The sequence below is a fragment of the Cyprinus carpio genome, chromosome B1 (assembly GCF_018340385.1).
Source record: "Cyprinus carpio isolate SPL01 chromosome B1, ASM1834038v1, whole genome shotgun sequence".
Taxonomy (NCBI): domain Eukaryota; kingdom Metazoa; phylum Chordata; class Actinopteri; order Cypriniformes; family Cyprinidae; genus Cyprinus; species Cyprinus carpio.
In genome coordinates, this window is record NC_056597.1 from 37615468 (window position 1) to 37630140 (window position 14673).

Consider the following 14673-nt stretch of genomic DNA (forward strand, 5'->3'; position numbering starts at 1 on the left):
TAATAGACTTTCCTGTCGTGACGTCATGGCGTCCGTGCGTCTCCAAACATCCGGTCGTGGTATAACGTTTCGGCGAACTGCAAAAATACAGAGATGTAAGTAGAAGCAAACTGCGTATAATTTCCTCTACAAATGTCAACAAACTATCTGGAAGATTTTGATGTTACTATCAATACATATTAGCTGTTTTGAAAAGATAATTCGACTTCTCAGTGGTGTCACGGTCAGTAGATTTGTGTTCATGTTATGAACACTTACTATTTGAGAAGTATGCTACATTGTTGTCATTTGATTAGCTATTTGTTATCTTGTAAGTTACCGTGATTTTCCATTGCTCATCCAAGCTCGTCTAGAAATGTTATAAATAATGAAAACGACGCATTTAAATAATGAGTCATAAACGGATGTTGTAAAATCACAACTTATATTATTTTTTGTTTGTGTAATACGCTGGGAATGAAAGAGCAAGTTTTGGCCAGTTAAGGTACATTATATACATGCAGGCATTTAACATGTATCCAGTGGGATGATATGCTACTCTAAAAACAGCTTTTGTCCTCCTCACACTCATTGACACACTTTCTTACACAGATCCCTATGGAGACTGAAGCAGCTCAGCCTGGAGAGGGGTCCAAAACAACTGCTCCGCCCCGGAAGAAAAAACCCGCCATGGAAATCTACGTGCCCAAGAAACGCCAGGCCGAGACGATGGAGAAGCCTCAGGCAGGGGGTGACAAGAAATCCAGACCCAGGCCCCGGTACACCGACAAGGCCCGCAAGAACAAGAAGGATAAAGCCAAAGCGACAGAGACCCCAGACGGAGAGATAAAACCGGATGAAGCGGGGCGGGAGGAGGGAGATAAAGAAAACCTAAACATGCACACAGAAAAAGAGGAGGAGTCTAGAGATGATACAGACAGTGTATCCAGAACTATAAACACACCAGAGGACACGGGTGGTGCACTAGAACATGACGGGGAGGAGGAGGAGGATGAAGGGGAGAACTGGGATTCTTTCTTTAATGATGATGGTGACCGTCTTGACCCACATTTAATGAAGGAGGCAAGAGTTACAAAGATGATTCGATCGTGATTTTTGAGTGACTTGTATCTTTAAAGGGACAGTTCACCCAAAAATTAAAACTCTGTCATTAATGACTCACCCTCATGTCGTGTCGTTCATCTTCAGAACACAAATTAAGATATTTTTGATGAAATCCGAGAGCTCTCTGACCCTCCATAGACAGCAACACAACTGACACATTCAAGGCCCAGATGTGTCAGGCCCACATTCAGTGTCCTTACTCCCTTTCTGGGCCTTGAATGTGTCAGTTGTGTTGCTGTCTATGGAGGGTCAGAGAGCTCTCGGATTTCATCAAAAATATCTTAATTTGTGTTCTGAAGATGAACGAAGGTCTTGCGGGTTTGGAACGATGTGAGGGTGAGTAATTAATGACAGAGTTTTCATTTTTGTGTGAACTGTCCCTTTAAAGATGACATAATGAACTGAGATGCTTTAGCCGGGGTTTGTGCTCGGGTTTGATTCTTCTTCTTCCTGTTTCAGATGTCTCTTAAGGAAGGCCGCAAGAAGCCGTCTATACAGGAGCCGCGCTTCGACTACTATAATTGGACGCCGGACGAGGAGGTGGAGCTTCGGGACGATGAGCTGTCACACATCGTGGAGATATACGACTTCCCGTCTGAGTTCAAGACGGAGGACTTGATCAGAGCCTTCAGCTCGTTCCAGTGCGTCAAGCTCCGGTCATGAATCAAGGTTTGGAAGCCCGGTCTACAGAAACTGCTGTTGTTGTTGATCATATGTGTGTTTTTTTTTAGGCAGAAGGGGTTTGACATCAACTGGATTGACGACACACATGCCCTCGGTTTGTTCTCCAGTCCCATCGCAGGTCAGTGTGTTTTCCAGAAGCTGTGAATGGCTTTATGATGCCTATGAGATCTCTGGAATCATAATAATATAATATTGATGTATTTGTAAGTCGCTTTGGATAAAAGCATCTGCTAAATGTAAACGATAAGCCCCCAAAATTGAGAAACCTTGTCCTTTTCTTGTATATACATGTGTTTGTGTAGCTCAAGATGCTCTGAGGATGAAGAACCCCATGATGAAGGTCAGGCCTCTCTCCGAATCATCAAACGCCACTAAAGCCAAAGCACGCAGCTGCTCCGGTACTCCTGCTCTCTCTTGTTCACTCAGCCTGTTGTGTGCATCCATCACAAATTAATTCATAAATCCAGACTCATTGGAAATCAAACCTGACTGTCTCTGTGTAGATTATCTGCTGCCGGCTAAAGAGCGTCCTCAGACGAGCGCGGCTCTGGCACGCCGCCTGGTGATCGGGGCTCTGGGTGTGACGAGTAACCAGACCAGAGAAGAGCGAGAGGCCGAGAGGAACAAACTACGGCAGGCCAGAGGTGACATGTTGTTCTCAGGTTCTTCTATTGCTGGACTGGTGAAAACAGGGATTTATTTGATCCGTTTTCTCGTCAGAACAAAAGCATTTGGATGTTAAGCAGCGTGAAGATGCCAGGGAGGACAGATGAAGACAGGTTTGTGTTTTTGTAAACTATGAGGTGTTTTGATTTGATCATCAGTTCAGTTCTGAAGTGGTTTATCTCTGGGTTTGGGGTCTGAAGCAGTGGGACCTTCAGCAGGACGGTCTGAACCAAAGCCAGAAGAACAGGGACACCGGTTCTCGAAGCCACACACTTCAACAGGGACGGTTTCTAATCTTTCCTCTTGAGATTTGTTTTGAAGTGTGAACCTTTGCCTGTAAATCTGTGATTGTTTTTAGTTTTGGAAAGGCCGTTTTAATGTATTTTTGTGTAAGAATGTTTTTCTTTTTGGTGACTAAAACTATTTACATAACGTCAGTGTGATTTTTTTTTTTTTTGCCGAAAAGTCGACACCAAAAGCTGATGATGTCTTTCATGCAACTAATTTGTTTTAAAGAGTAGGTTTTTTAAAAAAGTAGGTAGGTCAAGGATCATAGTAGAACTTGTACTGCCATAAATTGCAGATTTTAATGAAAACTTAATTACAGTGACTATTTTCTAAATCCTAATTGCGATATGGTTGTAAAAATACGCTTTTTTTAAATATAAGAATATGATTAGACTAAAGTCAGTTGTTAACATTTTAATACCACTCAAGTATTTGCAAACCATCAGCACATTCTAAAGGAACTTTTTTTTTTTTGTACATGTTCTCATTATTACTGTAAATACTATGCTGTTTTGTTTAGCTCTAAAAGATTGTTCAGCTACTAAATTGATTGATGCACTTTTTCATGTGTCTGTTGTTCTTAGATGTGGTTGCACTTGAATTCCCAGCTCTGCTCTCAATAAAAATGTTAATCTTTCTCTAAAATAGCATTAATGGATTGGTAATGCAAGTGTTTAGCAGTATGTGCAATCCTAGAATTTTTCACAATTTTAAAACTGGTTTCACATCGTAAACTTCAACGTTTTTGCCTTTCAAAAACACTTTCAGACTGAACACTGGTCATGTGATCAGATGAGGATTTTGTAATGTTTATTTTGTAGTTTTTAAAAACAAGCAGTAAAAAAAAAGCATACAATTTATATATTTATAACATCATGACTTCCACTAACTTGGGAAGGGAAGGGGGGAAAAAAGAAACCCTCTTTTCACAGAGTGAGGAGCAACACGGCTTGAGTTTCAGTATCAGAACATACTCGCGCACACACGAGACACACTCTCAGAGACTGAAACCCCATTTGATAATCACAGGAGAAAAATTAATCACATTAAAAAAAAATACTCACTAAATGAATAGAAAGAAAGAACACGTTAATCAATGGGAATGTTCCAGCTCAAAATCAACTTAAAAGGACTAAAAGCAAAATAGCATTAAAAAAAAAAAAAAAAAGACATGGTTACTCATTGAGTTTGAAACACAGTAGTTATTAACACCTGAAGATTTCCTCTAAATGGACCTGTTTCCTCAAAAAGATTTTTTTTTTTTAATGCAAATACAGGAAGTGCACGCTCATGTGAGAAAGTTAGAAGAAGCTTTCCCTTGTGTCTCCAGGACATGAGTCACACTGATGTGAGGGATGAAGCGTGTGTGAAGGGAAGGCAGAGTTTGAGTTTAGTCCATCAGCGCTTGTGGATCCAGCAAAAACCAGGAGGAGAAACAAGAACGTTTCATAAAGACAGAAATCCGGTTTCAGAGGAGAAAGAGTCACAGAGCTTTTCAGCTGGACACGAGAAAGAAAAAAATGAAACGGGAAGAGAAGTCCTTTTGTCAGAGAAGAGTGAGAGGATGGAGGGAAGGAGCAGGACGGACCAGAGCTCATCAGTCACTTCACTGCGCCTGAGGAGAGACGAGAAATCAGTCATCACTGCATGTAGAAACAAAACTATAGCCACTGAACTTCTGTATGCTTCTTGTTGATAATTAGAATTATTAAAGGTGCTGTATGTAGGATTGACACCGAGTGGTTGAACTAGGTATAGCAGTCCAAATTCAAAATATTGGAGAGGGTAACATTATGGTATTTTTATGTTTTAGTAAAGTCAAAAACTTGCATACAGCACCTTTAACATTCTATTGAATGGTGTGTGAATATATGCATAATTAAATGAAATAATTCACAACATTTAATTTCTATAAACATTAATAGAATGTTTCATATTGAGTTTTAAGTTGGCAAACAAACTTTAAAGGGATGATGACATGAGAAATCAAATTTGCCTTAATCTTTTGGGATATAAGAGGTCTTGGTGCCATTAAAACATCCTGCTAGTTTCATAGCTTAAAACTTCCTCATTATAAACAAAGCATTTAATCAAGCTCCAAAACTGGCTTGTTTTGGCTCCAAGGGGAAAAGTGTTGTTTGCATAAACACTGCAAGAGCGAGAGGGCGTTGATACTGTTTCCTATGCAATGACGTTAACAAATCACAACAGTGGCTGATTACTGACAAGTCTTTAAGGACACGCCCCTTAAAAACAGGTCATTGTAGAGAGCGGTTCAAAATGAGGGCTGAAAATCACTTTTTCCACATATTTGCTTTTTTTGTGTAAAAAACTTAATTAACAAGTAAATCAAGGAACATATAGGCCTAAAAAAAAAAAAAAAAAAATCCATGTCATGACCCCCTTTAATAGTGTGACTTAATGGCTCCAATTTCACCTTCAGCATCAAAAACAAATATTTGTCAGGTAGAACATCAAACAATCTTAAACTAGTTAAATTATTACTTTGTATAATTACTCTACTTCTTACATCTAATCTTCAATCTACATGCCATCAGTGTCTGTTCAGACACGTATAAACCTGTGATTAGTGTGCGTGTGTACCTGTTGGCCCTGTGGTGTGGCGCCCGGCTGACCCGCGGCCTGTCCCGTCTGTCCGTAATAAGCAGCCTGCTGTCTGTAGTATTCGGCCCATGCGGCGCTGTAGTCCGTCTGTCCAGCCGCTGCGGCTCCCGTGGCCTGAGCTCCTCCTGCGGCGGGAGCAGCGCCTCCTCCTCCTGCAGCAGCTGATAGAGTCTCTGCATCAAAACCCTGATCTGCCAGCAGATTCATTCACATCCATTTCTCTTACTACGTCAAACACATTTACATTTATGCATTTAGCAGACGCTTTTATCCAAAGCGACTTACAGTGCATTCAGGCTAAAATTTTTACCTAACACGTGTTCCCTGGGAATCAAACCCACAACCTTTTGCACTGCTAACACAATGCTCTACCACTGAGCCAGAGGAACACTTAAATGCAATGAGGAATGAGCGCTCATACCCATCTTTTTGTAGTACTCCTCCCAGGCCTTGGTGTAGTCGGGCTGGGCGGCTCCGGGAGCAGCTTGGCTCTGGTCAGCAGGAGCGGGAGCGGCCGGTTGGGCCGCAGGCGTCTGTCCGGGCATGGCGCCCCCTCCAGGCTGCTGGTAGTACTGTGCGTAATAAGCCGCCCACGCAGCGTTATGATCCACTGCTGCTTTACCTGAGAGAAACAGACAGACATCCCCTTTATACTTCAGCTACTCGCCAACTTACAGACACGAGCAGAGCCTCAGGACAAACAAGATCAAATTAATGCCAATTTAAAAGGATCCATACACCCTTTTTTTGAAGTTCAAAAGCTTGGGGACAGTTAGTGTTTTTTCCCTCTTTTTGAGAAATTAATACTTAGTAAGATGACAATCTGTGTGAATAACATTAAGTGACAGTTATTTTAGTATCACTGATATACAATTATACTTTTTTAACTGGATTTTTTTTCAGTATTCACCAAGTTCAGTTAAAGTTTCATTGATTTTGTAGTGCCTGTCATCTTTTTTAGTTTATATAGTTTTCAGCAGTTTCTATTTATTGGTTTTAGTTTCTTTAGATATTGTAGTACTTCAAGTTAAATAAAAATGGCAACATTGCTTTGGCAACTGGCTGAAATAGTTATGTTTTATTTTACAAAAGATTTCCATTTTAAGTAAATCACGGTTTCCAAAAAAGCGTGGAAGTTTTCAATTTTTTGTTATTTAATGCTATGTTCAGTTAATCCATTAACTTCATATTAGCCTATTTGTAGCACACTTGCCATCCAGTAAAACCTTTGTGAAACATTGCCACGTAATATTTACCTCAGAATAACCATTCGATGTCCATAAGCTCATCTGTCAGCTAGAAAGATTACCATAAAGAAGAGCATTTTGCTATATTTAGGCGCTATTGCATATTAGATTTACTTAAACCGGTTGTCAATATAAGAAACGCAAGAATGCAAGCTAATGATAAAATTCAACATCCTATAAAACTGCATGTTACTAATGAAGAAAAACCGACTGGTGTGAAAGACATGACATCATTTCTATTGGATGCATTGAGGAGGAGCCAAAACTACACTGTAAGTGATCAGTTGACTTTGCTAAATTTTTAGGAAAACTGAGTTACACTGGCAATTAACAGTTTGAAAATGTGTTGAGTTCACTTTTTATTTTAGGTTGGACTAACTTAAATTTATTAAAATCGCACATTACTTAAGTGTACACTCAATGGGCAAGTGATGCTTATGGTCCATGACATTGGTACAGATTCTGTGTAATAAAATATAAAGTCACAAAACTGATTAAGTTAGAAAAGATGTTTTGCTCCACGTTAAGTGAACCTTAGTTCTCAGGTCATCTACAAGATGGATTAAAATGCTGATAAAGTCAACAAAAGATGAGACCAATATGACAGTATCATTGAAATGTTAAAAAAAAAAACAAAGCTTGTTTATTCTGTGAAACCTAAAAAAAAATAATTTGCCACCTAAGTTTTTTCAAGGCCAATGGCTCCTTACGCATTTTTTTTTGTCTGGAGCCCTGCTTGGTGAGCAGAAGACACTTTTTTTTTTAATAGCAATGTTTACTTGTATAATAGTAGTACTTATCAAACTGTATTTAGCATATTTTACAAATTGGAATCAATTACTATAATTTAAAGTAAAAAAAAAAAAAAAATACATTACTTCAAGATGCAATGTGACTTAAGCATGAGAACTTGAACAGACATGTGACTGTGGTAGCATAAGGTACTCGATTAGTTTCATTACGTGCTAGAATACTATCAAGACTTTAACAAACACTGAAAGCATCAGTACAAAACGACTCACTGGGATCGTGTGGCTGCCACTGCTGGTACGTGTTTCCCCAGCCCTGAGGATACTGACCGCCAGGAGGACCACCGCTGGAGACACAGAGACAACCACTGTGAGCATGTGCAAACAAAACCTGGAAAGCCAAACATCAACCCTTGCCCTGAAGCTGATTTCCCATTAAAGCACTACTGACTGTGGCGGTCCACCAGGGGGTCCAGGCTGGTATGGGTTCGGGTTGTAGGGGCCCATGGGTCCAGCGGGGCCCGGTCCACCCGGTCCAGGTCCAACAGGGCACAGGGGACCCTACGAGGAGAAGCAGACCAGTTAAAGCCAGCAAACACTAAGGCTGTGTTCAACAATGTATCGTCACAGACTGCTGCATTGGTACTTGTATCGTCAAATCTCTAAGTATCGATATCACGGCATGTGCACAGCAGTGGACCGCGCTTAATCTGAATACAAGAACAGCGCTTAAAAGAAGTGCAAGTTCTCTAAAAGTGCAAAGTGGCTTAAAAAAACAAAACAATGAATAAAGTATAATATATAGGCTACAACTTTAATCTGGGCAGAGGGGAACACAACTGGGTTGCCTGATATGAAGAGACATAATCCCTGAAACAGAGCTTCAATTTGCATTGTGAAAAGTAGCTTTATAGAAAATTAAAGTTTTGACATTATATTTAGTAATAGCTTATCAGTGGTGACTATCTCAAGGTCATGTCCATATGGCAGAAATGCACAGTAAAAATCAAGCAGTTAATGTAATGTAATCAAACAGATGGTGAACACTATTAACAGCAATGATTGTGTTGCAGCTATTAATTATATGTGGTACAGTTAAAGAGGCCCTTCATAATGCAGAGGTCGACTGCCTGCCTGGAATGCAGCCCAGAACACCTCCTGAAGTGGTTTGAGAGATCGGATTTAAATGAGTTTCAGAGGGCATTTACACCTGGTCTTTTCACGATCGGACAGCCATCCGATTAGATAAAACACATGAAGTGACCAGGTGTAAACAGCCCCTTTAAAGCGGTGTTTACAGTACCTCGATCTTGTCCTCGATCAGCTGTTTGGCGTGGTCGATCTGCTGAGGAGATCCCCGGATGATAAACAGCTTGAAGTTAGGGTCCCCGTTGGGTGGTGGCTGGCGCGAGATCTCCACAAAGGCACCTGTCTCCTGATTGATGGCCTTCACGTTCTCGCCGCCTCGGCCGATCACCAGGCCGCATTTGTGGGCAGGGATTGAAAAGGTCATCTCACTGCCAGGAGGGCCCCAGTTACCCGGACCACGCCCCCTGCCTCGCCCACCTGGAGGCATGCCTGTGCCCGGAGGACCCTGACGGACAGAACAGAGATCAACCAGAGCAACCAAACACAGATGGAGTCCAGTCATAAAAACAGAACTAGCTGTGAAACACTCACGTCACTAGCATTTCATCAGTTCAACTGAGAAAAACTATCATGTAATATACAGAAATGCAAAGGTAATAATAATAAAAGTAATAATTTTATCTGTAAACCTCTGTTGTGCATCACTTTGAATAATTTAATTACTCTTAAAATACAATGTTCTATGAATTAATTTGAGAGTTTTAGACTCCAATTGATTAAACATGCTTTTTGCTATTAAGATTAAACATTAAAACAAAATCCAGAAAATTTTAAATGGTAGACAAAATTAAAACTTTTATTTGGTCCTAAAAATGTAATTAAGAAAATAAATACATACACTCCTAATAAACTGAAAGTTTCATGCTTTTAATTACTATATTTAAATTGCACCCTTGAAACTAAAAAAAAAAAAAAAAAAAAAAAAAAAAAAAAAAAAGGAATTTAGAAATAAAAATTAAACTGAATTTATGAAAGAAATACTGATTTCATAGAGTGCAGACTGCAAGCATATAGGAGATCTTCAGATGAGTCTGAGCATCACTCACCCCTCCTCCTCCTTCCTCTCGTACTCTGATGCTCTGCAGAAGGTCGTTGATGATACTGGCGGCATGTTCGCAGCGGTCCGGAGGACCCACTATGTGAGCGATCTTATCTGGACCGCTACCATCATCTACAGAGAGAAGAAAAATGTGTCATGCACTGTAATATCATAAAACATTGAGTTTAATCAGAACCTGAAAGTCTAAACACACCTGGTTTAAACTGTATCCTCACACCAGCATCGTTCTGAATCTTCTTGATCATCTCTCCGCTTCGGCCAATCACGACGCCCACAGAGTGACGCGGAACAGGCACCTGTCCAATCAGAATGAGACAATCACACATTTCAAATGGGAAAAAAAAGCTGCAATTTAAATGATCAAATCAACGCCGCACCTCCATTCCTCCTCCTCCTCCTCCTCCTCCTATCTGAGAGCCGTACTCATTTCTGTCGAAGCCAGGATGATCCCGCTCTCGCAGAATCTCCTGCACCATCTCACGCGCTTGCTACAGAGAGAAGTGACACACGCACCCAAAATCTTAACCAGCTTGTAAGAGGTACAACAGCTCATAAGAGAGAAGAACTAACAAAACAAGGAACAGTAACAGGTGAGAGAAGAGAAGAAATGAGTCACACCTGGACTTTGTAAGGATCTCCAATGATGCGCAAAGGTTTGTCCATGTTTGGCCCCTGAGAAGCGTCCTGAATCAAAATCATCTTCACACCAGCGCGCTCCTGAAACACAAACATGTTAACATGTAGAGAAGAGGACTAAAAACTGCCTGTTAACATTCAAAATGTATACTATTCTTATATATTTTAATCTATAATCAAATCTATTTTGGTAACACTGTGAACTATTACGACAATTTAAATTTTTTTTTATACACAATAAAATGTCATCTATTTCTGTGATGCGCAGCTGAATTTTCAGCATTACTCCAGTCTTCAGTGTCACAAGATCCTTCAGAAATCACTAATATACGGATTTGTTGCTCAACAAACATTTCTGATTATCATCAAGTGTCGAAAACAGTTGTGCTGCTGAATATTTCTGAAAACTGATACTTTTTTCTTTAAATACACAGTTCAAAAGAACAGCATTTACTTGGAACAGAAATCTTGTGTAACATATTACAATATGTATGCATTTTTTGAGTATTTGAGAGATTATTTGTTTTAATTTAAGTGACAAAGCCCTACTTCCCTCCAACTACCCACAATCCTCTAGATAAAAGCCTCTCTGCACTCACAGACGGGCACAAGCTCTACCTGCAGCTGTTTAATGGTCTCTCCTCCTTTGCCGATGATGAGACCCGCTTTCCCTGCTGGAATGATCATTTCCTGCATGTGGCCGCTCCCATTGGTCGACTCGTGGAAGGAGGGCGGAGTGCCCCGCCCCCGAGAGACGATGTCATCCAGCAGCATTTTGGCCTTCCTGCATGGACAGGTCAAGAGGTCAAAACAACATCAAACAGATCTGCAGTGCAGTCAAACATGTGAGGAAGCACAAACATACTGGATGGCTTCAGGGCCGCCGGTGAGAGACACACTCCTGTCTGGAAGACCGCCGCTGTCTGAACACACAAAACCAACATGTTCCATCACGCCTCATACTTCCAAACACGCCAAAAACAGAGGAGAGAAGAGCCCACCTGACGCATCTGAACCAGAGTTTGACTCACCTGGAGCAATCTGAACTTTACAGCCAGACTCTTGCTGGATCTTACTGATCTGCTCTCCTCCCCGACCAATGACTACAAACAGACAAAACATTATTCACTGGGTGTAGAATCATAATAAACAGATTGTAGCATGTCAACCTCCAGCAGAAGAGTGAATCTCAAAGAACATGTTCAGATCCACATTTCAACCCCCTAAACTTTGTGTGAAAATAAAAAAATATTGTAGAAATAGTAGGGCTGCCAAAGGTAACATCTTACAGTTTGAGAGGAAGGTTTGTTTATATGAGGGGTTTCCAGCCATTGTTGTGGCTTCACGTTATTATTTATTGTGTTTATTTATTTATTTTATTACATTTTTAGTGAATCTTTTTAAGTGAGCCTGAAGACCTTAATTAGTTGCTTCAGGTGTGTTTGATTAGGGTTGGAGCTGAACTTTGCAGGACAGTCGATCGCCAGGAGCAGGGTTGGGCACCCCTGATTTAGATGCACGTATTCAGTCAGACATTACAACTATTGTACATTCTGTATGGTCTAATCTTTATCTAAATAACAGCTACCATTCAAAAGTATGGGGCAAGAAAGAATTATATTATATATATATATATTAATCTTTATCTAAATATATGTTTATATTCAAAAGTATGGGGCATATATACATATAATACACACACACATTATATATATACACACACATATATACATACATATACATACATATATATATACACACATATATTATTAAATTATATTTATATATTCTGTATACTATTTAAAAAAAATTATATAAATACAATGTGTAGTCTAATTAAATAAGTTTAATTTTGCACATTATCATTATAATTTACAATGTAAAACCACTGAACACATTTAATAGTTTTTAAATTGTACAACTTTATTACTTTTATATTTTAGAATTATTTTTTATTTATTAAATAATATACAATTTATATGCAAATTAACACGCTATGATTAATAATGAAATCAGGTAATTAAAAACATACAGTAAATAAAATAAGCATGCATTTTTTCTTCCTTTTGGTTTTTGCAAAAAAAAAATATGACCCAACTTGAGATACACTCAGGAAAGCTTGAGTACGGGCCAGTGTATGCTGGGTAATGTGAACTTACTGAGCCCAACCATGCCGTCAGGGACTCTGTACTCTTCTGTGAGAGACGAGGGACGTACGCTACAGAAAGACAAAAACACACAACAGTCAGGAAAAGTACCAGCAGACAAATACATTCAAGTTCTTAGTAACTTGTGGCCGAAAGCCTTTTCAGAAAAGCTGCCATGAATTCATGCAAAAAAAATTATATACATGAAAATATTGATACATTTTGAAGACACCACATTAAATTAGTCCAACTTTTACAAGAGCACCTCAAGACCCCTGTATTTGGCTTAACATGTCTGATGGAAACCGAACCCAGCCTAATTATACAGGCCTGTGTAGTTATTCCTGCCTTCCCAAGCGCTCAGATCCGAGATCTGTCCTAACGACACGAGGGCCGTCTTACCTCTGCTGGGAAAGGGCAGCCAGCTGGGCTCCGATAGCTGTGGATGAGAAAGGGATAAAATCACTGCGCTAAAAATACACAGACATTTGCTTCGAGTTGCTAAAAGCGAGTCTGTGTGTTTACACGAGCAAAATAAAGTGAAGACAGACATACACAGCGCTGAAGTGTTGTCTCTGTCAGAAGCCATCTTCTTACTCTCAGGCTGATCTGAGGAGAAAACACAAGAACAGCTCAAAAACAATCTCAGGAGAGACAGAGGGACAGATCCAGAGCGCGCCTCTCAGCCGCAGTACCTCCGTCCTCCAGCGATCGCTTCTGTGTCGCGAAGGCATAGCTCTCCGCTCCGCCGTTATTGCTCATGGGGGGACCTGTGACGTCTCCGCCGATCTTGGCTGCGATCTGGAAAACACAAAAACACCACATTTATACAGCAAAATCAGCATGAAGTTAATATTAATTGCTAGTCACATTATACATTTTCTTGTAAAATTATGCATTTAAGATAGATAGAACTGTTCAAAAGTTTAGGTTCAGCAAGATTTTTTTGTTCCAGACCTTCGAAAGAAGTCACTTGACTCACCAAGGTGGAATTATTTGATCAAAAACACAGTAAAAAATTTGATATTTTATTACAATTTAACATAACGCTTTTCTATGTAACTATATTGGTAAATTTAATTTATTCCTGTGATCAAAGCTGAATTTTCAGTTTCATGACAGTTTTCAGTGTCACATGATCCTTCAGGAAATATTCTAATACGCTGATTGAGAAATATTTCCTTTTATTATCACCATCAGTGTTACACAGGGCTCAATTCTGCTTTGTTTTAGCTTTTTTTTTTTTTGACTTTCTTTCTATAGTATTCTCTGAAATGCCTTAGAAAACAATGTAAAAACATGGTAAAGAAATGTCCAAAACTAAGTACAACGGCATATGAAAAGTACCATTGTACATATATCATCTAAAACCACTGCTGTATTTACCCTAGTAATCGCCACAAAATGTTTTTTATTATATATATATATATATATATATATATATATATATATATATATATATATATATAGTTAGTATATAGTTAAGTATACAGCACTGCTTTTACCATGATACCACGATGCTAGCATGTTTTACAGGATGTATACCCCAATAAAACCATGGTACTAGCATTACACACGTTAAAACACATTTTAGTACCGTGGTTCTTTTACAGAAAGGGAAAACACCACGGTAATAACGATGTTTTTCCGGACACTTACAGCGGTAGCACCATGTTACCCCCGGACTACAGTGGAAGTATTGTGATACTTGAATATAATCACTACACAGCGCGCTAAATACCTCTTCTGTGCGGCCATTTTTGTAAGTTACCACAGCACCGCATTCGTTTGTGACGGTAACTAGTAACCACATCTTGCTATTGTTCAAAACCATACGCGCTCGCGGCTCGTGCTAACGGATGATTGTGGCGCGCGCCGGCTCATGTGCCGCGGCCCTCGCGCTGACCCACAAACGAGGCCCGCAGTGCGGATCTCTTACCTGCCGCGCGCGCTGCACCGCGTCGGCGAACGCGTCTTTCTGGAATCCAGCGGCTCCGGGACCGGGCGGCGGCACCGCGCTGTACTCAGACATGCTGTCCGTGCGGAGGGTGAAGAATACGGGAGACGGCGAGGAGCTCTAGGCCTGGCGGAGGTGCGCAGACGCGGGAAGACGAGCGAGACAAACGCATGGGAGGGGGGACTAAAGGCCTGGGGGTCTGAAAGCGGCCTCCTATAGGCGTGCTTAATGAGTGGCTGTTGCGAGGACCAATCAGATGGCAGCTGGAGGCGGGCGTAGCGTGCGCATTGGACCATTCACCCAATGAGTGAGAGCTGACCGAACGCGACGCACAGAGCGTGCCGCTGTGTGAGGGAGCCAA

General features: G+C 40.4%; 3 protein-coding genes across 5 annotated transcripts in view; 2 read left to right on the forward strand and 1 right to left on the reverse strand.

Annotated features, from left to right (window-relative positions):
* The window catches only part of LOC122135992 (lipopolysaccharide-induced tumor necrosis factor-alpha factor homolog), a 613569-nt gene that overhangs the window by 222953 nt on the left and 375943 nt on the right, over positions 1–14673 (forward strand). The gene's annotated exons all lie outside the window — the stretch shown is intronic.
* On the forward strand, positions 6–3387 carry LOC109057657 (coiled-coil domain-containing protein R3HCC1L-like). Of its 2 annotated transcripts, none has more exons than XM_042717371.1 (8): positions 6–95; positions 592–1062; positions 1564–1745; positions 1836–1906; positions 2091–2186; positions 2292–2432; positions 2509–2567; positions 2655–3387. In XM_042717371.1, the coding sequence occupies exons 2-7, from the start codon at positions 598–600 to the stop codon at positions 2559–2561; spliced, it is 1008 nt and encodes a 335-aa protein (XP_042573305.1). In that variant the 5' UTR covers positions 6–95; positions 592–597; the 3' UTR covers positions 2562–2567; positions 2655–3387. The 2 variants fall into 2 exon arrangements, with proteins under 2 accessions (XP_042573305.1, XP_042573304.1); XM_042717370.1 differs by lacking the exon at positions 6–95 and adding an exon at positions 98–223.
* On the reverse strand, positions 3523–14512 carry LOC109057650 (far upstream element-binding protein 2-like). 2 transcript variants are annotated; one of them, XM_042717357.1, is made up of 18 exons: positions 14295–14512; positions 13051–13156; positions 12911–12964; positions 12758–12794; positions 12368–12426; positions 11240–11311; positions 11074–11131; positions 10827–10992; positions 10191–10289; positions 9950–10060; positions 9766–9868; positions 9559–9683; positions 8667–8957; positions 7815–7924; positions 7637–7710; positions 5789–5989; positions 5347–5558; positions 3523–4357 (listed from the first exon to the last, which is right to left on the reverse strand). In XM_042717357.1, the coding sequence occupies exons 1-18, from the start codon at positions 14385–14387 to the stop codon at positions 4349–4351; spliced, it is 1980 nt and encodes a 659-aa protein (XP_042573291.1). In that variant the 5' UTR covers positions 14388–14512; the 3' UTR covers positions 3523–4348. The 2 variants fall into 2 exon arrangements, with proteins under 2 accessions (XP_042573291.1, XP_042573292.1); XM_042717358.1 differs by having other exon boundaries at positions 5347–5528; positions 14295–14511.

Bases quoted from the DNA above. Each gene is read 5' to 3' on its own strand.
- LOC109057650 (XM_042717357.1), bottom strand. From the start codon at position 14,387: ATGTCTGAGTACAGCGCGGTGCCGCCGCCCGGTCCCGGAGCCGCTGGA. The intron at 9,869-9,949 runs GTGCGGCGTTGA...CTGATTGGACAG, and splicing joins GAGGAGGAGGAGGAATGGAG to GTGCCTGTTCCGCGTCACTC. The intron at 5,990-7,636 runs GTGAGTCGTTTT...TGTTTCTCTCAG, and splicing joins GTGGCAGCCACACGATCCCA to GTAAAGCAGCAGTGGATCAT.
- LOC109057657 (XM_042717370.1), top strand. From the start codon at position 161: ATGTTACTATCAATACATATTAGCTGTTTTGAAAAGATAATTCGACTT. The intron at 1,907-2,090 runs GTCAGTGTGTTT...GTGTTTGTGTAG, and splicing joins GTTCTCCAGTCCCATCGCAG to CTCAAGATGCTCTGAGGATG. The intron at 2,433-2,508 runs GTGACATGTTGT...TTTTCTCGTCAG, and splicing joins CAAACTACGGCAGGCCAGAG to AACAAAAGCATTTGGATGTT.